The sequence below is a fragment of the Coregonus lavaretus genome (assembly GCF_964263955.1).
Source record: "Coregonus lavaretus genome assembly, contig: HAP1_SCAFFOLD_949, whole genome shotgun sequence".
NCBI lineage: Eukaryota > Metazoa > Chordata > Actinopteri > Salmoniformes > Salmonidae > Coregonus > Coregonus lavaretus.
Window position 1 is genome coordinate 157494 of NW_028160721.1, and position 26888 is coordinate 184381.

Sequence of the window (26888 nt, forward strand, 5' to 3'; positions counted from 1 at the left end):
TCTCTCTCACACTCACTCTCTCTCACACTCACTCTCTCTCACACTCTCTCACACTCACTCTCTCACCCTTTCTTACACTTCCTCTCACACTCACTTGTTTAAATGCCAAGAAGTGATAGGCTTCACCACTGTGCAAACTGCATTAGGTCATCGTTACAAACATATATATTTTTTTACAAAAACAACCAGAATATTATCAAAAAGTTATTTTCTGTTGGTCTGTTTTCTCTTTAGTTATTCAGTCTCCTTCAGCCGTTATTGTGTTTGTTTGTATTTTTGTACAGAGTATAGTAGTAGTAGACATACGTTTGTGTGTAAATGTATTCAAATATACAAATGCATACATACATACATACTGATAAGTACTTGTAATTACATTGTTATATGCATCACTTGAACAGACTTGTGTTTTGTGTTAATAATTTCTTTTAAAAAATCAAACCATACATTCAATAGAGAGAGACCAGCTCCACAAGGGTGAATCCAAGACCCTCCAACACATTGGCACCGTCATCAAGACGTTGTCCGAGAGGACAACAATGAATCAACGAATGACTGCAGCAGAAACATCTATCTGTGTTACCCATCTTTGTATGAATCTCTGTACGGTTCTGTTCTGTACTACAGCACGAAATCAGTCTACATCTAGGACTTCCTCCTTCCTTAGACAGAAGATAACAGGCTGGTCCAAAAGATGACAAGATAAGGCGCTTCCCAAACCACTGAGGAGATGAGACAGCAGAACAGGCTTCCTCCTCTCCCTCTTCCTCTCTGAGAGACCAATGACTCTACAAGCCAAAACAGACTTCCATTTGGCGTCCGTTCTGCCCCTGTCCTCTTCCCTTGTCCATCCACATCCCAGACTATCCGCTGTCAAAGCCAGCCAGCTTCTGATGATCAGAAGATAAACATTCACATCCAAGATGGCCGCTCAAGTCCAGACCTTAGTCCCGCCCCTCCTCCCTTTCATGTAGATTCCAGCGTGTCGAGCTGGAACACTTTGTGATTGGTTGGCGTGGTGAAGAACAGCTGATCATTGGTGGAGGCGTGGTTGTCACATGGGCTATTGAGCCCTAACGTTCTCTCAAAGTCCAGAAGCTGACCCATGAAGTTGAAGTTGGGCGAGATGTTGGACTTCTTGCGTTTGACGAAGTCGTAGGCGTCGTTGAGCGACAGGTTAAGCTTCTGCATCAGGTAGGCCACGGTGACCGTTACCGAGCGACTGATCCCTGCCAGGCAGTGCACTAGGATACCACACTTTTTGGAACGAGCTTCATCTGGAAAGAGAGAAGGTAAAGATTAGTTTGAGGTGTTTTTTAAATGCAACACAACTGAGTTTTACTGACTTTTTTCAAACTTGTGTTAATATTTAAAACAGAACAGCTATACCAACCACATCTCTGGTTTATGGATTTTATAAAGATATATAGTGTATCTACTAGTGCTGAGCGATTAAAATACATTTAAGTTATTTTTCTGTTTTTAAACAACTAAAATTGGCCGATGTCGGTTCAATTATTTGAATTCCATTTAGTTCATTTTTCTGTGAGCTCGATGCTCAGTTTCTGTAGAGATAAATCAGATCAAGCCCGATCTGTGTGATGTTGTAGTTTCCAACTGGCCAAAATTCGACATAGTGTATCACAGAAAACGTGTTAATTAACTACAATGACCATAATCCATTGCGCGCCAGCTTGTCCGGTCTGTGTGGAGCAGGCACGGAGAAATACAGTACCAGTCAAAAGTTTGGACACACCTACTCATTCAAGAGTGTGCAAAGCTGTCATCAAAGCAAAGGGAGGCTACTTTGAAGAATCTTAAATATAAAATATGTTTTGATTTGTGTAACACTTTTTTGGTTACTACATTATTCCATATGTGTTATTTCACAGTTTTGATGTCTTCACTATTATTCTACAATGTAGAAAATAGTAAAAATTAAGAAAAACCCTTGAATGAGTAGTTGTGTCCAAACCTTTGACTGGTAGTGTAGTTGACAGAGAGAACAGAAAACACATGAGAGGGACAGAAAGCAGTGGCTGTGGGAGGTAACTCTACCTGAAAATACATTATCTAAGTCAGGGGTGTCAAACTCATTTTGGTTCAGGGGCCACATACAGCGCAATCTGATCTCAAGTGGGCCGGGCCAGTAAAATAATAGCAAAATAACCTATAAATAACGTCAACTCCAAATCTTTACCTTTGTTTTTCAATATTATGCCTTAATTTATCATTTAGCCTACATATGTGCATTATAACTCACAGATCACAGTGGATCTACAAAGGCACAAAACATTTATTCACGGATAGGCCTATGGAACTGAAAAAAATGGCATTTCACTATTATTAAAACAACTTGTTTTATTAACTTATTAACTTAACTTATTTTAATGTACAGTATACATTCGGACCACATGAACTGACTCACCACACTATGCACAAACTAAAGTGGGAGCTATGAAGAACGTTATCACAATGTTCATGGTCTTTAAATATTACATTACCACAGTAAATGTTATTTTTTCACAGAACTGTATTCTTCAGAGTGCAAAACGTCTCTTAAAGAGCATTACAAGTCTTACAATTAGACTTGACCTACTCGCTGTTTAACCCCCTCCCCTCTCTTTCTCTCACTGCGGCCTACCGGCTGCTCCTGAAACTTGGCATCTTTTAGCCTTCACGATTGCATCAATATCAGGTGTCAAATCCTGAGTAGCAGCCAATTTCATAATGTCATTTAAGTGCTTGTGTGTTAGCCTTGAGCGCAGCTTTGTTTTATTGATGTTCATTACAGAGAAAACCTGTTCACAAAGATAGGTATTCCCAAACATGCATAAAACCTTTGCAGCCAGGGCTGTTAATTTGGGGCACCCTGGCAGGAGATACTGATAAAATGTGTCCAAGCCCACAGAGGCAAATTTGTCCTTCATACCTGAATCACACTGCAAGTCAATTATTTCGAGTTGGATGTCAGCGGGCAGATCAGAAGCCTTGACTGTGAATGGCGAGCAAAAAACGGCAAATTCTGTCTCAAGTTCACCGAAGACCTGAAACCGTCGCTCAAACTCCCGCAGCAATCCTGTAATCTTGTCTTTGTATTGAGCCATGTCAGCATTAAGTCCGGTCGCACGCACATCTCTTAGACCAGGGAAATGAGCGGTGTCACCGCTAGATAGTTGTGTCTCCCAGAGTGACAGTTTCAACTTGAATGCGCGTATGCTGTCATAATACTGAGTGACAACTTTTTTGCGGCCCTGCAACATTTTGTTAAGATTATTCAGGTGCTCTGTAATATCCACCAGAAAGGCAAGATCCTGCACCCATTCTGGGCATTTAAGTTCCTTCACTGGTTTGCCTTTTTTCTCCATGAACTGTTCAATTTGCTCTCGTAGCTCAAAGAAACGCTTCAGCACGGCACCTCGGCTTAACCACCGTACTTCAGTGTGGTATGGCAAGCCATGCGTAATGTCTTTATCACTGAGAAGACTGTCAAACTGACGGTGATTCAAACCTCTTGCTCGGATGAAATTAACAGTGCGGACAACCACCTCCATGACATGATCCATTTTTTATGATTTGCAACACAATGCTTCCTGGTGCAAAATACAGTGAAATGTCCAAAACTCTTGTCCTCCATTTGCGGCCTGTACTTTATCTCTGAATTTTGTCACAACGCCTGCTTTTCTCCCAATCATTGATGGCGCACCATCTGTAGCCAGGCTGACGGCACGGGACCAGTCCACTCCGACTCTGTCCAGCGCTCCAACGAGAGAGCTCATAATGTCATCCGCTGTTGTAGTATCCGTCATAGGTACCAACCCAAGGAACTCCTCGGTGACTGTCAAAGTCGCATCAACACCACGAATGAATATGGCCAGTTGAGCAGCATCTGTAATATCAGTGCTCTCATCAATTGCAACCGAAAATGCAACAAATGACTTGACTTTGTGATTCATTTGGCTCTCCAAGTCTGCCGAGAGATCTGAAATTCTATCTGCGACAGTGTTTCTCGTTAGGCTAATGTTGGCAAAGGCCTGTCGCTTTTCAGGGCACACGATTTCTGCAGCCTTTAGCATGCATGTTTTCACGAACTCAGAAAATGGCTTGGATCCTAACGCTATCTCATTAGCAATAAGGTAGCTAGCTTTCACCGCTGCATCACTGACCTCTCGGCTACGGGTAAAAACAGACTGCTGTTTCTTCAGACCCACTAACAATTCATTTATCTTCTCTATTCTCAGTTGTCCTCGCAAATGGTTGTATTTTTCACCATGATGAGTCTCATAGTGGCGCCGAATATTGTACTCCTTGAGCACTGAAACTTGCTGATTACACACCAAGCACACATATTTCCCATTCACTTCTGTGAATAAATATGAAATCAGTCCATTTTTCTTGGAAAACTCTGCACTCTGTGTCAAATGTTCTCCTTTTTGACAAAGACATTTTGGTAATGTGGGTAATTTTGACAACAAGACCTTAATAACGATAAGGCAGGATCGGCATTCTGGGCACGTTGCTGTCACGTGCTGTTTATTTCAGGATCTCTCGTTATTTCAGTGCGACCTCTGCTGGACAAATTTGGAATATCTGTTCCTTTAAAAAAAAAAGTGGACGTCTCGCGGGCCGGATTGAACCATCTGGCGGGCCGGTTCTGGCCCGCGGGCCGTATGATTGACATCCCTGATCTAAGTGATTGATAGTATTCAGCAGTCATAAAAATACAGTGAGGGAAAAAAGTATTTGATCCCCTGCTGATTTTGTATGTTTGCCCAATAACAAAGAAATGATCAGTCTATAATTTTAATGGTAGGTTTATTTGAACAGTGAGAGACAGAATAACCACAACAAAATCCAGAAAAACGCATGTCAAAAATGTTATAAATTGATTTGCATTTTAATGAGGGAAATAAGTATTTGACCCCTCTGCAAAACATGACTTAGTACTTGGTGGCAAAACCCTTGTTGGCAATCACAGAGGTCAGACGTTTCTTGTAGTTGGCCAGCAGGTTTGCACACATCTCAGGAGGGATTTTGTTCCACTCCTCTTTGCAGATCTTCTCCAAGTCATTAAGGTTTCGAGGCTGACGTTTGGCAACTCGAACCTTCAGCTCCCTCCACAGATTTTCTATGGGATTAAGGTCTGGAGACTGGCTAGGTCACTCCAGGACCTTAATGTGCTTCTTCTTGAGCCACTCCTTTGCCTTGGCCGTGTTTTTTGGGTCATTGTCATGCTGGAATACAAATCCATGACCCATTTTCAATGCCCTGGCTGAGGGAAGGAGGTTCTCACCCAAGATTTGACGGTACATGGCCCCGTCCATCGTCCCTTTGATGCGGTGAAGTTGTCCTGTCCCCTTAGCAGAAAAACACCCCCAAAGCATAATGTTTCCACCTCCATGTTTGACGGTGGGGATGGTGTTCTTGGGGTCATAGGCAGCATTCCTCCTCCTCCAAACACGGCGAGTTGAGTTGATGCCAAAGAGCTCCATTTTGGTCTCATCTGACCACAACACTTTCACCCAGTTCTCCTCTGAATCATTCAGATGTTCATTGGCAAACTTCAGACGGCCCTGAATATGTGCTTTCTTGAGCAGGGGGACATTGCGGGCGTTGCAGGATTTCAGTCCTTCACAGCGTAGTGTGTTACCAATTGTTTTCTTGGTGACTATGGCCCCATCTGTCTTGAGATTATTGAAAAGATCCTCCTGTGTAGTTCTGGGCTGATTCCTCACCGTTCTCATGATCATTGCAACTCCACGAGGTGAGATCTTGCATGGAGCCCCAGGCCGAGGGAGACTGACAGTTATTTTGTGTTTCTTCCATTTGCGAATAATCACACCAACTGTTGTCACCTTCTCACCAAGCTGCTTGGCGATGGTCTTGTAGCCCATTCCAGCCTTGTGTAGGTCTACAATCTTGTCCCTGACATCCTTGGAGAGCTCTTTGGTCTTGGCCATGGTGGAGAGTTTGGAATCTGATTGATTGATTGCTTCTGTGGACAGGTGTCTTTTATACAGGTAACAAACTGAGATTAGGAGCACTCCCTTTAAGAGTGTGCTCCTAATCTCAGCTCGTTACCTGTATAAAAAACACCTGGGAGCCAGAAATCTTTCTGATTGAGAGGGGGTCAAATACTTATTTCCCTCATTAAAATGCAAATCAATTTATGCGTTTTTCTGGATTTTGTTGTTGTTATTCTGTCTCTCACTGTTCAAATAAACCTACCATTAAAATTATAGACTGATCATTTCTTTGTCAGTGGGCAAACGTAGAAAATCAGCAGGGGATCAAATACTTTTTTCCCTCACTGTATAGTGTATCAACAGTTAACAGATATATAGTATATCTACAGTTAACATAGTATATCTACAGTTAACAGATATATAGTATATCAACAGTTAACAGATATATAGTATATCTACAGTTAACATAGTATATCAACAGTTAACAGATATATAGTATATCTACAGTTAACAGATATATAGTATATCTACAGTTAACAGATATATAGTATATCTACAGTTAACAGATATATAGTATATCTACAGTTAACAGATATATAGTACATCTACAGTTAACAGATATATAGTACATCTACAGTTAACAGATATATAGTACATCTACAGTTAACAGTGCTGCATACCTCATAACATGAACTTAAGCAGCACACGATTCCATCAGAGTATTCAGAACTAAATGACCTACAGTGTCTTCAGAAAGTATTCATACCCCTTGACTTATTCCACATGTTGTTGTGTTACGGCCTGGATTCAAAATGGATGACATTGTGTCTTTATCTCACTCATCTAAACACAATACCCCATAATGACAGCTTTGGGGTGGCAGGTGGCTTAGTGGTTAAGAGCGTTGTGCCAGTAACCGAAAGGTCACTGGTTCTAATCCCCGAGCCGACTAGGTGAAAAATCTGTCGATGTGCCCTTGAGCAAGGCACTTAACCCTAATTGCTCCTGTAAGTCGCTCTGGATAAGAGCGTCTGCTAAATGACTCAAATGTAAATGTAAAACATGTTTTTAGATTTTTTTTTGTCAAATTGATTGAAAATGAAATAAAAGAAATATCCAATTTAAATACACTACTGGTCAAAAGTTTGGACACACCTACTCATTCAAGGGTTTTTCTTTATTTTTACTATTTTCTACATTGTAGAATAATAGTGAAGACATCAAAACTATGAAATAAAACCTATGGAATCATGTAGTAACCAAAAAAGTGTTAAACAAATCAAAATATATTTTATATTTGAGATTCTTCAAAGTAGCCACCCTTTGCCTTGATGACAGCTTTGCAAACTATTGGCATTCTCTCAACCAGCTTCACCTGGAATGCTTTTCCAACAGTCTTGAAGGAGTTCCCACATATGCTGAGCACTTCTTGGCTGCTTTTCCTTCACTCTGCCGTCCGACTCATCCCAAACCATCTCAATTGGGTTGAGGTCAGGGGATTGTGGAGACCAGGTCATCTGATGCAGCACTCCATCACTCTCCTTCTTGGTAAAATAGCCCTTAGCCTGGAGGTGTGTTGGGTCATTGTCCTGTTGAAAAACAAATGATAGTCCCACAAACCAAAACCAGATGGGATGGCGTATCGCTGCAGAATGCTTTGGTAGCCATGCTGGTTAAATAAATCACAGAGTGTCACCAGCAAAGCACCCCCACACCATAACACCACCTCCTCCATGCTTTACGGTGGGAAATACACATGCAGAGATCATCCGTTCACCCACACCACGTCTCACAAAGACACAGCGGTTGGAACCAAAGTACAAATTTCCACCGGTCTAATGTCCATTGCTCGTGTTTCTTGGCCCAAGCAAGTCTCTTCTTCTTATTGGTGTCCTTTAGCTGTGGTTTCTTTGCAACAATTCGACCATGAAGGCCTGATTCACACAGTCCCTGCATGTATATATATATCAGCATGTATATATCAGCATGTATATATATATATAAACATGAGTTTTTCCTAGCAACAAAGTGGTTGAATACTTATTGACACAAGACATTTCACCTTTTAATTATTTATTAATTTGTAAACATTTCAAAAAACATAATTCCACTTTGACATTATGGGGTGTTGTGTTTTCTCCAGTGACACAAAAAATATATTTAATCCAGGCTGGAACACATCAAAATGTGGAAAAAGTCAAGGGGTTTGAATACCTTCTGAAGGAACTAAATGACCCATGTTCGGAACTAAATGACCCGTGTTCGGAACTAAATGACCCATGTTCGGAACTAAATGACCCATGTTCGGAACTAAATGACCGATGTTCGGAACTAAATGACCCATGTTCGGAACTAAATGACCCATGTTCGGAACTAAATGACCCATGTTCGGAACTAAATGACCCATGTTCAGAACTAAATGAACCATGTTCAGAACTAAATGACCCATGTTCAGAACTAAATGACCTAGCTATATTTCCACAACTGAGAAAACAATACTTTTTAAACAGACCAGTTTTTTTTTTCTCAGTTTCTTCATCAAACAATATATTCCATAGAGAAATATGAATAGCTTTGTCGTGAATAGAGATAGGATGCATTCCACACACAGAGACGAGTACATTTCTATCCTCCTGATTCCTGCTTACAAGCAAAAACTGAAGCAGGAAGCACCAGTGACTCGGTCAATAAAAAAGTGGTCAGATGAAGCAGGTGCTAAGCTACAGGGCTGTTTTGCTAGCACAGACTGGAATATGTTCCGGGATTCTTCCGATGGCATTGAGGAGTACACCACATCAGTCACTGGCTTCATCAATAAGTGCATCGATGACATCGTCCCCACAGTGACCGTACGTACATATCCCAACCAGAAGCCATGGATTACAGGTAACATCCGCAGTGAGCTAAAGGCTGGAGCTGCCGCTTTCAAGGAGCGGGGATCTAACCCGGAAGCTTATAAGAAATCCCGCTATGCCCTCCAACGAACCATCAAACAGGCAAAGAGTCAATACAGGACTAAGATTGAATCGTACTACACCGGCTCCGACGCTCGTCGGATGTGGCAGGGCTTGCAAACTATTACAGACTACAAAGGGAAGCACAGCCGCGAGCTGCCCAGTGACACGAGCTTACCAGAGAAGCTAAATTACTTCTATGCTCGCTTCGAGGCAAGTAACACTGAAACATGCATGAGAGCATCAGCTGTTCCGGATGACTGTGTGATCACGCTCTCCGTAGCCGATGTGAGTAAGGTCTTTAAACAGGTCAACATTCACAAGGCCACAGGGCCAGACGGATTACCAGGACGTGTACTCCGAGCATGCACTGACCAACTGACAAGTGTCTTCACTGACAAACCCTTCTACCACACATTCCAGTGACCGACCAAGACCCTCAAACTATGACTTGACCCTTTCACATGTCATCATAGTGTATTTCTTAACTGTGGCACTTTCAAAACAAACATGGCAGTGGATATTCCAGAGCCAAACAGAAACTCCACATTCCCATGAAGCTGATGTGAGGAAAGCCCTGGGTATTCGTCTAGTAGTAGACTGATTCATGAAATACTGAAACTAACTACAAATGGTCTGATCTAAAATACTGAAACTATCGTCAAATAGTCGGGTCTGAAATACTGAAACAATCGTCAAACAGTGAACTGAAATACTGAAACTAACAAGAAATAGTCTGATCTGAAATACTGAAACTATCGTCAAATAGTCTGGTCTAAAATACTGAAACTATCATCAAATAGTCCGGTCTGAAATACTGAAACTAATGTCAAATAATCTGATCTAAAATGTTGAAACAAGGTATAAAGAATGTTCATACAAACAACTTTAAGAAAAAGCTCTGTTATAAATCCTATCAACTGTCGTGACTAACCAGTAGTCGTGACTAACCAGTAGTCCTAGACTGTATTGTGTGATTCTCAACAGTCAAAACATCTTTCTTGATTTTCTATTGCTACTGCAGATCCAAGGTGAAAATGGGTCTATATTGGTAGACGTGGGAGTTTGTGTTGTGCAGAGGGAATAACTCAAGAGAAACTCTCTGAAAGGATTGCTGCTATCACAGGACTGCGTCCCAAATGGAACCCTATTCCCTATATAGTGCACTACTTTTTTAGGGAATAGGGTGCCATTTAGGATTCAAACCAGGTGTGACCATGAACAGAGAAGGACTTCGGAGACTAATAATAGACCTGCGTTATTGTGATGCAGCTTCAAAAGGCTTCTCTCCTTATTTCACTGTCTGATAAACTGTACACATTGGTTTTAACCCAGTTGCTCGTCACGAAGAGAAGACACAGCTGTTATCACAAGAAGATAAACTTTTCAACGTCAATTTTGATGTCAAGTCAATTCAAATGCTGCTATAACTGATGCTGATGATAATGTATTTCAAGTAATGGATGAGGTTAAACTGCACACTGTCTTTCCCTGAGGTTTTTATCTTACATTACGCTCTTATCCAGAGTGACTTACAGGAGCAAATAGGGCTAAGTGCCTTGCTCAAGGGCACAGACAGATTTTTCACCTAGTCAACTTGGGGATTCGAACCAGCGACCTTTCGGTTACTGGCCCAACACTCTTAACCACTAGGCTACCTTTGCGCCCCAGCTGAAGGCTAGTAGTCATGTAATACAATCCCATTCATGTCATGTAACAAAGGTAATGTAATAGGTATGTATTAGATTGAACTAGCAAGAGGTCTTTAGCATCACTTTTCTACAGTAGATGAAGGAGCTGGCATCAGCCAAACAACCCTAACCATCATCAATCATTCATTCATTACAAACTAACATGCTGACCACACCGCTCGTGCGTCTGCCATCACGCGCATGTTGATTTTATCCACCCACACCAGACGCGATCAGGACACGCAGGTTGAAATATCAAAATGAATTCTGAACCAACTATATTAATTTGGGGACAGGTCGAAAAGCATCACACATTTATGGCAATTTACCTAGCTAGCTTGCTGTTGCTAGCTAATTTGTCCTGGGATATAAACATTGGGTTGTTATTTTACCTGAAATGCACAAGGTCCTCTACTCCGACAATTAATCCACAGATAAAAGGTTAAACTGAGTTTGTTTCTAGTAATCCCTCTGCCTTCAGGCTTCTTCTTCTTCTTCAGACTTATATGGAGGTTGGCAACCAACTTTACGGTGCATTACCACCACCAACTGGACTGGAGTGTGGACCTCAGTTCATCTTTCAATCACCCACGTGGGTAGATGATCCTAAAAACCAATGAGGAGATGGGAGAGGCGGGACTTGCAGCGTGTCAAGCATAAAAAATAGAACCAAGTTCTATTTTAGCACCTGGCTACGCAGACGCTCGTTGACGCGTGCGAGTAGTGTGGGTGCAATGATTTGTATTTATTATGGATCGCCATTCATTATGAATCCCCATTAGTTCCTGCCAAGGCAGCAGCTACTCTTCCTGGGGTCCAGCAAAATTACGGCAGTTATACATTTTAAAAACATTACAATACATTCACAACAGATTTCACAAAATCCATGTGTACAGTGCCTTGCAAAAGTATTCATCCCCCTTGCCGTTTTTCCTATTTTGTTGCATTACAACCTGTAATTTAAAATGATTTTTATTTGGATTTCATGTAATGGACATACACAAAATAGTCCAAATTGGTGAAGTGAAATGAAAAAAATAACTTGCATCAGCATCAGCTGTTCCGGACAACTGTGTGATCACGCTCTCCGTAGCCGATGTGAGTAAGACCTTTAAACAGGTCAACATTCACAAGGCCGCAGGGCCAGATGGATTACCAGGACATGTACTCCGAGCATGCGCTGACCAACTGGCAAGTGTCTTCACTGACATTTTCAACCTCTCCCTGACTGAGTCTGTAATACCAACATGTTTCAAGCAGACCACCATAGTCCCCGTGCCCAAGAACACTAAGGTAACCTGCCTAAATGACTACCGACCCGTAGCACTCACGTCTGTAGCCATGAAGTGCTTTGAAAGGCTGGTCATGGCTCACATCAACACCATTATCCCAGAAACCCTAGACCCACTCCAATTTGCGTACCGCCCCAACAGATCCACAGATGATGCAACCTCTATTGCGCTCCACACTGCCATTTCCCACCTGGACAAAAGGAACATCTATGTGAGAATGCTATTCATTGACTACAGCTCAGCATTCAACACCAAGTGCCCTCAAAGCTCATCACTAAGCTAAGAACCCTGGGACTAAACACCTCCCTCTGCAACTGGATCCTGGACTTCCTGACGGGCCGCCCCCAGGTGGTAAGGGTAGGTAACAACATATCTGCCACGCTGATCCTCAACACGGGGGCCCTTTCAGGGGTGCGTGCTCAATCCCCTCCTGTACTCCCTGTTCACCCATGACTGCATGGCCAAGCACGACTCCAACACCATCATTAGGTTTGCCGACGACACAACAGTGGTAGGCCTGATCACCGACAATGATGAGACAGCCTATAGGGAGGAGGTCAGAGACCTGGCCGTGTGGTGCCAGGATAACAACCTCTCCCTCAACGTGACCAAGACAAAGGAGATGATTGTGGACAACAGGAAAAGGAGGACCGAGCACGCACCCATTCTCATCGACGGGGCTGTAGTGGAGTAGGTTGAGAGCTTCAAGTTCCTTGGTGTCCACATCACCAACAAACTATCATGGTCCAAACACACCAAGACAGTCGTGAAGAGGGCACGACAAAGCCTATTCCCCCTCAGGAGACTGAAAAGATTTGGAATGGGTCCTCATCCTCAAAAGGTTCTACAGCTGCACCATCGAGAGCATCCTGACTGGTTGCATCACCGCCTGGTATGGCAACTGCACGGCCTCCGACTGCAAGGCACTACAGAGGGTAGTGCATACGGCCCAGTACATCACTGGGGCCAAGCTTCCTGCCATCCAGGACCTCTATACCAGGCGGTGTCAGAGGAAGTCCCTACAAATTGCCAAAGACTCCAGCCACCCTAGTCATAGACTGTTCTCTCTGCTACCGCACGGCAAGCGGTACCGGAGCGCCAAGTCTAGGTCCAAAAGGCTTCTTAACAGCTTCTACCCCCAAGCCATAAGACTATCCTGAACAGCTAATCATGGATACCCGGACTATTTGCACTGCCCCCCCACCCCATCCTTTTTACGCTGCTGCTACTCTGTTAATTATTTATGCATAGTCACTTTAACTCTACCCACATGTACATATTACTTCAACTACCTCAACTAGCCGGTGCCCCCGCACATTGACTCTGTACCGGTACCCCCTGTATATAGCCTCACTACTGTTATTTTACTGCTGCTCTTAAATTACTTGTTATTTATCTATTTTTTACTTAACACTTATTTTCCTTAAAAACTGTATTGTTGGTTAAGGGCTTGTAAGTAAGCATTTCACTGTAAGGTCTACCTGTTGTATTCGGCACATGTGACAAATAACATTTGATGATTTGATGAGGAATGCTTTTCCAACAGTCTTGAAGGAGTTCCGACATATGCTGAGCACTTGTTGGCTGCTTTTCCTTCACTCTGCGGTCCAACTCATCCCAAACCATCTCAATTGGGTTGAGGTCAGGTGATTGTGGAGGCCAGGTCATCTGATGCAGCACTCCATCACTCTCCTTCTTGGTCAAATAGCCCTTTACACAGCCTGGAGGTGTGTTTTGGGTCATTGTCCTGTTGAAAAACAAATGGATAGTCCCACTAAGCGCAAACAAGATGGGATGGCATATCGCTGCAGAATGCTGTGGTAGCCATGCTGGTTAAGTGTGCCTTGAATTCTAAATAAATCACTGTCAGTGTCACCAGCAAAGCACCTGCACACCATCACACCTCCTCCTCCATGCTTCACGGTGGGACTCACACATGCGGAGATCATCCGTTCACCTACTCTGCGTCTCATAAAGACACAGCGTTTGGTCAAAAATCTCACATTTGGACTCATCAGACCAAAGGACAGATTTCCACCGGTCTAATGTCCATTGCTCGTGTTTCTTGCACAAGCAAGTCTCTTTTTCTTAGTGTCCTTTAGAAGTGGTTTCTTTGCAGCAATTCGACCATGAAGGCCTGATTCACACAGTCTGCTCTGAACAGCTGATGTTGAGATGTGTCTGTTACTTGAACTCTGTGAAGCATTTATTTGGTAACTCTAATGAATTTATCCTCTGCAGCAGAGGTAACACTGGGTCTTCCTTTCCTGTGACGGTCCTCATGAGAGCCAGTTTCATCATTGCACTTGATGGTTTTTTCGACTGCACTTGAAGAAACTTCCAATGTTCTTGAAATGTTCCAATTTGACTGACCTTCATGTCTTCAAGTAATGATGGACTGTCGTTTCTCTTTGCTTATTTGAGCTGTTCTTGCCATAATATGGACTTGGTCTTTTACCAAATAGGGCTACCTTCTGTATACCCCCTCTACCTTGTCACAACACAACTGATTGGCTCAAACGCATTAAGAACGAAAGGAATTCCACAAATTAACTTTTAACAAGGCACACCTGTTAATTGAAATGCATTCCAGGTGACTACCTCATGAAGCTGGTTGAGAGAATGCCAAGAGTGTGCAAAGCTGTCATCAAGGCAAAGGGTGGCTACTTTGAAGAATCTCAAATATAAAATATATTTTGATTTGTTTAACACTTTTTGGGTTACTACATTATTCCATAGGTGTTATTTCATAGTTTTGATGTCTTCATTATTATTCTACAATGTAGAAAATAGTTTTAAAATAAAGAAAAACCCTGGAATTGTAGGTGTGTCCAAACATTTGACTGGTATGTGTACATTTATTTTGCAATGCTCACGCGATGCGGGCGGTGTGGTCAGCATATACAGGGAGGGAAAAAAGTATTTGATCCCCTGCTGATTTTGTATGTCTGCCCACTGACAAAGAAATTATCAGTCTATCATTTTAATGGTAGGTTTATTTGAACAGTGAGAGACAGAATAACAACAACAAAATCCAGAAAACAAAAATGTTATAAATTGATTTGCATTTTAATGAGGGAAATAAGTATTTGACCCCCTCTCAATCAGAAAGATTTCTGGCTCCCAGGTGTCTTTTATAAAGGTAATGAGCTGATATTAGGAGCACACTCTTAAAGGGAGTGCTCCTAATCTCAGTTTGTTATCTGTATAAAATACACCTGTCCACAGAAGCAATCAATCAATCAGATTCCAAACTCTCCACCATGGCCAAGACCAAAGAGCTCTCCAAGGATGTCAGGGACAAGATTGTAGACCTACACAAGGCTGGAATGGGCTACAAGACCATCGCCAAACAGCTTGGTGAGAAGGTGACAACAGTTGGTGCGATTATTCGCAAATGGAAGAAACACAAAATAACTGTCAGTCTCCCCCCTGCCTGGGGCTCCATGCAAGATCTCACCTCGTGGAGTTGCAATGATCATGAGAACGGTGAGGAATCAGCCCAGAACTACACGGGAGGATCTCGTCAATGATCTCAAGGCAGCTGGGACCATAGTCACCAAGAAAACAATTGGTAACACACTACGCCGTGAAGGACTGAAATCCTGCAGTGCCCGCAAGGTCCCCCTGCTCAAGAAAGCACATATACAGGCCCGTCTGAAGTTTGCCAATGAACATCTGAATGATTCATAGGAGAACTGGGTGAAAGTGTTGTGGTCAGATGAGACCAAAATGGAGCTCTTTGGCATCAACTCAACTCGCCGTGTTTGGAGGAGGAGGAATGCTGCCTATGACCCCAAGAACACCATCCCCACCGTCAAACATGGAGGTGGAAACATCATGCTTTGGGGGTGTTTTTCTGCTAAGGGGACAGGACAACTTCACCGCATCAAAGGGACGATGGACGGGCCATGTACCGTCAAATCTTGGGTCAGAACCTCCTTCCCTCAGCCAGGGCATTGAAAATGGATCGTGGATGGGTATTCCAGCATGACAATGACCCAAAACACACGGCCAAGGCAACAAAGGAGTGGCTCAAGAAGAAGCACATTAAGGTCCTGGAGTGGCCTAGCCAGTCTCCAGACCTTAATCACATAGAAAATCTGTGGAGGGAGCTGAAGTTGAGTTGCCAAACGTCAGCCTCGAAACCTTAATGACTTGGAGAAGATCTGCAAAGAGGAGTGGGACAAAATCCCTCCTGAGATGTGTGCAAGAACTACAAGAAACGTCTGACCTCTGTGATTGCCAACAAGGGTTTTGCCACCAAGTACTAAGTCATGTTTTGCAGAGGGGTCAAATACTTAGTGGGGGAAAAAAGTATTTAGTCAGCCACCAATTGTGCAAGTTCTCCCACTTAAAAACATGAGAGAGGCCTGTAATTTTCATCATAGGTACACGTCAACTATGACAGACAAATTGAGGAGAAAAAATCCAGAAAATCACATTGTAGGATTTTTAATGAATTTATTTGCAAATTATGGTGGAAAATAAGTATTTGGTCACCTACAAACAAGCAAGATGTCTGGCTCTCACAGACCTGTAACTTATTCTTTAAGAGGCTCCTCTGTCCTCCACTCGTTACCTGTATTAATGGCACCTGTTTGAACTTGTTATCAGTATAAAAGACACCTGTCCACAACCTCAAACAGTCACACTCCAAACTCCACTATGGCCAAGACCAAAGAGCTGTGAAAGGACACCAGAAACAAAATTGTAGACCTGCACCAGGCTGGGAAGACTGAATCTGCAATAGGTAAGCAGCTTGGTTTGAAGAAATCAACTGTGGGAGCAATTATTAGGAAATGGAAGACATACAAGACCACTGATAATCTCCCTCGATCTGGGGCTCCACGCAAGATCTCACCCCGTGGGGTCAAAATGACCACAAGAACGGTGAGCAAAAATCCCAGAACCACACAGGGGGACCTAGTGAATGACCTGCAGAGAGCTGGGACCAAAGTAACAAAGCCTACCATCAGTATCACACTACGCCGCCAGGGACTCAAATCCTGCAGTGCCAGACGTGTACCCCTGCTTAAGCCAGTACATGTCCAGGCCCGTCTGAAGTTTGCTAGAGTGCATTTGGATGATCCAGAAGAGGATTGGGAGAATGTCATATGGTCAGATGAAACCAAAATATAACTTTTTGGTAAAAACTCAACTCGTCGTGTTTGGAGGACAAAGAATGCTGAGTTGCATCCAAAGAACACCATACCTACTGTGAAGCATGGGGGTGGAAACATCATGCTTTGGGGCTGTTTTTCTGCAAAGGGACCAGGACGACTGATCCGTGTAAAGGAAAGAATGAATGGGGCCATGTATTGTGAGATTTTGAGTGAAAACCTCCTTCCATCAGCAAGGGCATTGAAGATGAAACGTGGCTGGGTCTTTCAGCATGACAATGATCCCAAACACACCGCCCGGGCAACGAAGGAGTGGCTTCGTAAGAAGCATTTCAAGGTCCTGGAGTGGCCTAGCCAGTCTCCAGATCTCAACCCCATAGAAAATCTATGGAGGGAGTTGAAAGTCCGTGTTACCCAGCGACAGCCCCAAAACATCACTGCTCTAGAGGAGATCTGCATGGAGGAATGGGCCAAAATACCAACAACAGTGTGTGAAAACCTTGTGAAGTCTTACAGAAAACGTTTGACCTGTGTCATTGCCAACAAAGGGTATATAACAAAGTATTGAGAAACGTTTGTTATTGACCAAATACTTATTTTCCACCATAATTTGCAAATAAATTCATTAAAAATCCTACAATGTGATTTTCTGGAGAAAAAAATTCTCAGTTTGTCTGTCATAGTTGACGTGTACCTATGATGAAAATTACAGGCCTCTCTCATCTTTTTAAGTGGGAGAACTTGCACAATTGGTGGCTGACTAAATACTTTTTTCCCCCACTGTATTTCCCTCATTAAAATGCAAATCAATTTATAACATTTTTTACATGCGTTTTTCTGGATTATTTTGTTGTTATTCTGTCTCTCACTGTTCAAATAAACCTACCATTAAAATTATAGACTGATAATTTCTTTGTCAGTGGGCAAATTTACAAAATCAGCAGGGGATCAAATACTTTTTTTCCCCTCACTGTAAGTCTATCCTTCATTCATCAGTCTTCACAATGGTTCTCAAGATGACCTACTTCATTCACAGATTCCCTTCCGTAGTATAATGAGCTAGAATCCTGTAGCCCAACTTTTGATGAGTTAATTAAAAAAGGCCCACTCTGTGATTTGATGATATAATCCCTCCAACGCCAGAGCGACTCAGATCAAGTCATGACTCATAGCGTTCATGGTGTGAAATGAGACGTGTAGCAGGAAATACCACAAACCGCTCAGAAGATATAAATCAACTCGGAGTTCAATGGTGTTTCTTGGAGTGTGAAGCATTCGAGGTAGGGCTTGTTAGCTTAAGTTGCTGACTAACACGTCTATACTATTGTCCTTATAAATCTGTTTTAAGCAATAAGACAGCTTGTTTGACTCATCCACCGACTTTTAATTAATCTATTGATGCCAAATTAATTTTTATAGTTATATAACCTGAATGTTGGTGGGATGAGCTGAGGACACATCGTTTTCTGATGAATAACATATGACCTGGGTTCATGAAACATTACGAAAACGAAACAAGACATTAATTAAAAAGACTTTGAACTCCAAACTGATCTGTGATTGAACATCATCCAAAATGAGAAGGCCACTGCCACAACTCACCAATGAAAGAAATGGCCTCTGGGAAAAACTGGGAGAGGTTTTGGCTCCAGTGATCGGAAATGGGGATCTGTTTGTACTTGAAGTCTCCGTCATGTTCAAACATGTTGGGCAGGTTGGGTGTGACGTTGAGGATGTACTTGATGTTGTACTTCCCCAGGACGTCCAGGTTGGCTGAGTCTTTGGCACACCCCAGGTAGAGGTAGGGTAAGATCTGGACCGGGAAGGCAGGCTGGTTGTTGGGGAGAGGGCTGCCCTCGGACTCGGTGGCGCTGCCCGGTTCCCTGTCCGATGACTCCCCATCAGAACAGTCCGAGCTGATCCTCAGCCCACCCAGACCCAGGACGGAGGCAGGCGGGGAGCTGCTGGGGCAGGAACAATCCAGGTTGGTCTCACAGTGCTCAGGGTACTCCGTCTGGAACTTGTTGAAACCACCTGAAAACAACAAATGGAGCCGAATTAGAATAGAATCAAATAGAATAGAATCAAGAAATCAAGAAAGAACAGGAATACAGAGATGGGTCAGAATCACAATTTGATTGAGGTTGTGTGACAAGTTGTCATTCCAGCTATTCAGTAAAGCACAACACAGAGACATTCGAATAGAATATAGCTTTATTGTCCAATGTGTAAATTGGAATATCGTCTCTGTGGGTGATGAAACCCCACCTCTTTAACGAATACCTGGAATAGTAAAAAAGTCATCCTTCTACCCCCCACCCCCCCACTGCCAATGTTTGTCTATGGAGATTGCATGGCTGTGTGCTGGATTTTATAGACCTGTCAGCAACGGGTGTGGCTCATCATAATGCTTTAAGTTAGGCCTGCATCCCAAATGGGAAACGAGGCCCTGTTCATTCATGAAATGAAAGTATTTTTCCTGAAGGAGCATTGGACAACATGGCAGAACCATTTTAGAACATTCATTGAAAACATATTTGGTTCGTTCCACATTCTTTCAAAACCGTTAATTCATATAACATGTTTACTCGAATAGATTAGTCTAACAGTCGAAAGTGGGGTTGAAACATTGTGAGTCTTCCTACTGTCAGGGAGTAAGAAATAAGCCACTATTAGACAACAGAAGAAGAATTGATCATTTTCACAACTACCTACAGATTGAGTCCAATGAAGGGAAATGAAAATCGAAAAAATATATAATTGGTTTAACTTGAAGCACATGAGAAAATAAAGAGCTTTATTTTTTATATAATGTTTTAATACTGTATATTATGGCATAGAAACAAAACCGTGGCTGCCCTCGATTGACTTTTCATTCAGACAACAATTATTTAACATTTACATTTTACATTTTAGTCATTTAGCAGACGCTCTTATCCAGAGCGACTTACAACTTTAATATGATACAGACTACAATGGAAAATAATAGTGTAACTTGTAGAAAGGGAAACAAATGGATACATAGTATCATACTGCTGCCTTGATTTAGCTACAATGCAACTTTGGGCTATAATCCAGTGGCAACTGTTGTTATTTAGGAATGGCTGCAACATGGTCTCACGGCATTTGAAATGATTCTGTATATAAATCCGTGACACTCCGTTTAGTACGATATGTTATGTTTGTGAGGTATGTATTAATTTGTCGATGTCCATCATCCAATCCCTATGATATGTTACCAATTACAATTAATATGATACAGTATGCTACAAATTGCAATTCGTACAATATGTTACGAATTTGCCAAACGTATGATATGTTGCGAATTCCAATGTATTGTTGCTAACGTTAGCTTGGTTAGAGTTTGGGTTAGGAGTTAGGTTAAAGGCTTACGGTTAGGGTTAACTAAAAGGGTTAGGGTTAGAGTTAGGTGAAAGGTTAGCTAACATGCTAAGTTTGGGTTAGGGTTAGGAGTTAGGTTAAAGGCTTACGGTTAGGGTTAACTAAAAGGGTTAGGGTTAGAGTTAGGTGAAAGGTTAGCTAACATGCTAAGAAGTTGCAAAGTTGCTAAGAAGTAGTAAGAAGTTGCAAAGTTGCTAAAATTGTATGTGATGAGATTCGAACACACTACCTTCGGGTTGCTAGACGTTCGTGTTATACGCCCGACCAACCACCCTCCTTTCATAAGTAACCTTCTGTCTTATGTAACCAGACCAAAACATAACATATCATGCTAATTTCAGTGTCCCGGATTTATATGTATTATGTTACGTGTAGTCTATGAGATCAGGCTGAGGAACAGAACAGAGTTTGGGCTATAGTGGATTCGTAGGCTAACAGGTAGTCTAGAACAGAATAGAATATACACGTGGGGCGGCAGGTAGCTTAGTGGTTAAGAGCGTTGTGCCAGTAACCGAAAGGTCGCTGGTTCTAATCCCCAAGCCGACTAGGTGAAAAATCTGTCGATGTGCCCTTGAGCAAGGCACTTAACCCTAATTGCTCCTGTAAGTCGCTCTGGATAAGAGCGTCTGCTAAATAACTAATTATTATTATTATTATTATTATTATTATTATTATTACACTCCTAGAAAAAATAAAAAAAAGGGTTATTTGGCTGTCCCCATAGGAGAACCCTTTTAGGTTCCATGTAGAACCCTTTTAGGTTCCATGTAGAACCCTTTTAGGTTCCAGGTAGAACCCTTTTAGGTTCCATGTAGAACCCTTTTAGGTTCCAGGTAGAACCCTTTTAGGTTCCATGTAGAACCCTCTTTGGAAAGGGTTCAACATGTAACCCAAAAGGGTTTTATCTGGAACCAAAATGATTATCTAAAGGGTTATCCTATGGGATAGCCGAAAAATTATTTTAGGTTCTAGATTGCACCTTTTTTTCCCCCAAGAGTGTAGAATAGAATAAGGAAATATCACAAATGAAAAGATCAAAGAAGCTAACTCTCACCTTCCAGGTAAAAAGCCTTGCAACCGTCATCCCGGAGCTTCTGCAGCAGCAAGCCGAGGACAGAGCTCACCAGCCCGGTCTCCTGCCAGTCCGTAGTGGCCTCGTCGTAGAGAAGGACCGTGTCTGACTTGCACCGCTTCACGAATTTCTCCTTATCCTCGTTGTTGGGGATGATGGACCGGATCGGTAGATTCCCCTTCTTTAGTCTCCGCAGCATCAAACCGGGGATCGCCAGATTGATTGCCGACTCGATGTGTGATGATTCGTAGAGCTCGTGCGATCGGCAGTCCAGCAGCAGGAGCGAGCTCACCCCGAGCCCGGACTCAAGTTCCTCTTGAAGCCATTCCACACTTTTACTCGACATCATCTCTGTCACGTCCCGGGAACCCTTCCAAAGAGTAATTTTCATTAGGGAAATATGGAGGCGGCTCTTTGCACAAACATAGGGGTAAAATAAAATCACGGCGCTGAACTTCTACAGGTGTGGATAGGGACAGAACCGCGTCCCGTCCGCTCTAATCACGGTCGTCCACGACACCGCCAGGGCTGGTAGACGGGAGAACCGCGTCCCGTCCGCTCTAATCACGGTCGTCCACGACACCGCCAGGGCTGGTAGACGGGATGAACACACCACTAGGCTTGAACACATTAACGATATTTTCTCTCAGTCCGTAGAAATTACGCTGGACTCATTCAATACCGTCGACGACGTCCATTTGATACTGCGGTCTTTTAGCGGCCCATTACTGAAAAGGACCTATAGGCTGAGTATTGCCTGGTTTTATAAATCGGATCAAAATGTGGCTTCCAGATGAATCATAGCTACAGCACATTATTTTTGGACGTTTGCCGTTCGACCGCCTCCCGTGTATCATTTCCAGTAACCGCTGTGAATGGCAGACGGAGCTGAGAGGGGTACGCAGACAGGAGGTATGTCACTGGAGGAGGAGGAGTTGGGGAACAGTTAAAGACGCAGCGCACAGCGGAGAGGAGTGGAAAGAGATTCGGACATCATGTTCCCTCTATGTCTCTCGCCACTTGAATAGCACACAAAATGACCTAAAAAAAAAAATATGACTGATAATTAATTCGACCTGTTCGGATTCCGGGGCATTGTCTCTTGGGATCTCCATAATTTGCATAATTGCTTCAAGACACATTTTGGGCAACCTCTGGCACAGAGGCTATTATGCCATGCCAATTTACCATCAATGATGGGATAGGATAGTCATTGCACCATAACAATACAATTAGCTAAGACTGTCCCTTCTAAACATTCACATACATGCTTTTCAGATTGCAATAGGCCTATAATAGTGAGATTAGAAACAAAGGACAATGGGCAGTGGACACAGACAACGCATTGACGCGGCTGGTTCCTCTTTAACAGATCTGCCCCTTTCTCTCTCTCTCCCCCTCCCGCCTCTCTCTCCCCCTCCCGCCTCTCTCTCACCCCCTCCCGCCTCTCTCTCACCCCCTCCCGACCTGAGAAGACCAGTCATTATGAATGGACCACCCCGATTGAAAAAAATCTAATGGTTCATAAAATCCTATGGTGAAATCTAACTGATATTAACTTGTTGTTGGCCACAACATCCTACTACATTCTGTTCAATTCTATTCTATAACCATGTATTTACAAATAAGTTACATAATTGACAAGTACAGTGTTATGACTGTCCTACACATTTGGACAGCTAGCAGTTGTACAGCTGTAGGCTACATCCAGCGGTGGAGAGAGAAACTGAAGTTTTCACACTCACAGCTGCAGGACAGAAGGCGTAGAGAGCCACTGGCAGTAAGACAATGCCTCTTTATCCCTCAGTCCCAATGACTTACAGTTACTCCAGACTCTGACAGCTAGCTCTTGTGTTTCCATCCCTCTCATCACAAACCCCCCATGAACAATACGTTACAGACCTACCCACTGAGCGCTAACGCTACTAGCTACTGTTAGCCTCTCAACAGTAAGTTACAGACCTACCCACTGAGCGCTAACGCTACTAGCTACTGTTAGCCTCTCAACCTTAAGTTACAGACCTGCCCACTGAGCGCTAACGCTACTAGTTACTGTTAGCTTCTCAACAGTAAGTTACAGACCTACCCACTGAGCGCTAACGCTACTAGCTACTGTTAGCTTCTCAACAGTAAGTTACAGACCTACCCACTGAGCGCTAACGCTACTACATTTACATTTACATTTTAGTCATTTAGCAGACGCTCTTATCCAGAGCGACTTACAGTTAGTGAATACATTTTTTTTTTTATACTGGCCCCCCGTGGGAATCGAACCCACAACCCTGGTGTTGCAAACGCCATGCTCTATCAACTGAGCTACATCCCTACCGGCCATTCCCTCCCCTACCCTGGACGACGCTGGGCCAATTGTGCGCCGCCCATGAGTCTCCCGGTCGCGGCCGGCTGCAACAGAGCCTGGATTCGAACCAGGATCTAGTGGCACAGTTAGCACTGCGATGCAGTGCCTTAGACCACTAGCTTCTCAACAGTAAGTTACAGACCTACCCACTGAGCGCTAACGCTACTAGTTGCTGTTAGCTTCTCAACAGTAAGTTACATACCTACCCACTGAGCACTCATGCTACTAGTTACTGTTAGCTTCTCAACAGTAAGTTACAGACCTACCCACTGAGCGCTCATGCTACTAGTTACTGTTAGCTTCTCAACAGTAAGTTACAGACCTACCCACTGAGCGCTAACGCTACTAGTTACTGTTAGCTTCTCAACAGTACCCACTGAGCGCTCATGCTACTAGGCTAGCTACTGTACCACAGTGAGCTGTGACTGTGAGCCTCGCAACACTGGGCCCTGGTTAAATGTACACACCAAGAAGAATTGTACAGAATCTTGTTCAATTACCGATGAGTTGTTGGAAAATGATTTGAATCTGTTTGTCCTGTCATAGGGCAAGGAGTTTGTCCTTTAATAGGGCCAGGAGTTTGTCCTGACCATGTGATCGGACCAGGAAAAAAATAAAACAGGTCCTAGTTATACTCTAGAAGGGCCCAGAGTTTAAACCTCCAGGTCCTAGTTCTACACTAGAAGGGCCCAGAGTTTAAACCTCCAGGTCCTAGTTATACACTAGAAGGGCCCAGAGTTTAAACCTCCAGGTCCTAGTTATACACTAGAAGGGCCCAGAGTTTAAACCTCCAGGTCCTAGTTATACACTAGAAGGGCCCAGAGTTTAAACCTCCAGGTCCTAGTTATACACTAGAAGGGCCCAGAGTTTAAACCTCCAGGTCCTAGTTATACACTAGAAGGGCCCAGAGTTTAAACCTCCAGGTCCTAGTTATACACCAGAGGGCCCAGTTGAAGAATGATTACTTTATACTATTCCAGGTATTCCTTAAAGAGGTAGGGTTTCAAGTGTCTCCGGAAGGTGGTCAGTGACTCCGCTGTCCTGGCGTCATGGGGGAGCTCGTTCCACCATTGGGGTGCCAGAGCAGCGAATAGCTTTGACTGGGCTGAGCGGGAACTGTGCTTCTGTAGAGGTAGGGGGGCTAGCAGGCCAGAGGTGGATGAACGTAGTGCCCTCGTTTGAGTGTAGGGTCAGATCAGAGCCTGAAGGTAAGGAGGTGCCGTTCCCCTCACAGCTCCGTAGCCAAGCACCATGGTCTTGTAGTAGATGCGAGCCTCAACTGGAAGCCAGTGGAGTGTGCGGAGGAGCGGGGTGACATGAGAGAACTTGGGAAGGTTGAACACCAGACGGGCTGCAGCGTTCTGGATAAGTTGAAGGGGTTTAATGGCACAGGCAGGGAGCCCAGCCAACAGCGAGTTGCAGTAATCCGGACGGGAGATGACAAGTGCCTGGATTAGGACCTGTGCCGCTTTCTGTGTAAGGCAGGGTCGTACTCTGCGAATGTTGTAGAGCATGAATCTGCAGGATCGGGTCACCGCTTTGATGTTAGCGGAGAACGACAGGGTGTTTTCCAGGGTCATGCCAAGGTTCTTTGCACTCTGGGAGGAGGACACAATGGAGTTGTCAACCGTGATGGCGAGATCATGGAGCGGGCAGTCCTTCCCCGGGAGGAAGAGCAGCTCCGTCTTGCCGAGGTTCAGCTTGAGGTGGTGATCCGACATCCACACTGATATGTCTGCCAGACATGCAGAGATGCGATTTGCCACCTGGTTATCAGACCTGACCAGACTCCATTAGTTCTACTGTCAGTAATTGTCCAGACACAGTAGAGTTGATGAATATAAGCTATATATACAAAAGTATGTGGACACCCCTTCAAATTAGTGGATTTGGCTATTTCAGCCACACCCGTTGCTGACAGGTGTATAAAATCGAGCACACAGCCATGCAATCTCCATAGACAGACATTGGCAGTAGAATGGCCTTACTGAAGAGCTCAGTGACTTTCAACGTGGCACCGTCATAGGATACCACCTTTCCAACAAGTCAGTTCGTCAAATTTCTACCCTGTTAGAGCTGCCCCGGTCAACTGTAATTGCTGTTATTCTAAAGTGGAAACGTCTAGGAGCAACAACGGCTCAGCCGCGTTGAAACGCGTAGTGCGTAAAATCACCTGTCCTCGGTTGCAACACTCACTACCGAGTTCCAAACTGCCTCTGGAAGCATCGTCAGCACAATAACTGTTTGTCGGGAGCTTCATGAAATGGGTTTCCATGGCCGAGCAGCCGCACACAAGCCTAAGATCACCATGCGCAATGCCAAGCGTCGGCTGGAGTGGTGTAAAGCTCGCTGCCATTGGACTCTGGAGCAGTGGAAACGCATTCTCTGGAGTGATGAATCACGCTTCACCATCTGGCAGTCCGATGGACTAATCTGGGTTTGGCGGATGCCAGGAGAACGCTACCTGCCCCAATGCATAGTGCCAACTGTAAAGTTTGGTGGAGGAGGAATAATGGTCTGGGGCTGTTTTTCATGGTTCGGGCTAGGCCCCTTAGTTCCAGTGAAGGAAGTTCTTAACGCTACAGCATACAATGACATTCTAGACGATTCTGTGCTTCCAACTTTGTGGCAACAGTTTGGGGAAGGCCCTTTCCTGTTTCAGCATGACAATGCCCATGATTATGGAATGAGAGGTTTGACGAGCAGGTGTCCACATACTTTTGGACATGTAGTGTATAAACTATACTGCTACTGTAAATTACACAGATATACAACCATGACTTATGAACTGCTCCGACTGAAAACGATCTTCACAGATATACAACCATGACTTATGAACTGCTCCAACTGAAAACGACCTTCACAGATATACAACCATGACTTATGAACTGCTCCAACTGAAAACGACCTTCACAGATATACAACCATGACTTATGAACTGCTCCAACTGAAAACGATTTCACAGATATACAACCATGTATATATGAACTGTACTCCAACAGAAAACCAAACACAGATCCCACAACCAG

The 26888-nt window shown here is 43.6% G+C and overlaps 1 protein-coding gene across 1 annotated transcript; it reads right to left on the reverse strand.

The window, feature by feature from the left end:
* Positions 1-204: 204 nt before the first annotated feature.
* On the reverse strand, positions 205-22373 carry LOC311121512 (dual specificity protein phosphatase 7-like). Its single transcript, XM_084195992.1, has 3 exons — positions 21483-22373; positions 18629-19060; positions 205-1277 (listed from the first exon to the last, which is right to left on the reverse strand). The coding sequence occupies exons 1-3, from the start codon at positions 21889-21891 to the stop codon at positions 967-969; spliced, it is 1152 nt and encodes a 383-aa protein (XP_084052118.1). The 5' UTR covers positions 21892-22373; the 3' UTR covers positions 205-966.
* Between the last annotated feature and the right edge of the window lie 4515 nt (positions 22374-26888).

Coding starts and splice junctions, on each gene's coding strand:
- LOC311121512 (XM_084195992.1), bottom strand. CDS start 21,891: ATGAAAATTACTCTTTGGAAGGGTTCCCGGGACGTGACAGAGATGATG. Junction 19,061..21,482: donor CAAGGCTTTTTACCTGGAAG/GTGAGAGTTAGC, acceptor TGTTGTTTTCAG/GTGGTTTCAACAAGTTCCAG. Junction 1,278..18,628: donor AGAGGCCATTTCTTTCATTG/GTGAGTTGTGGC, acceptor CTCTCTTTCCAG/ATGAAGCTCGTTCCAAAAAG.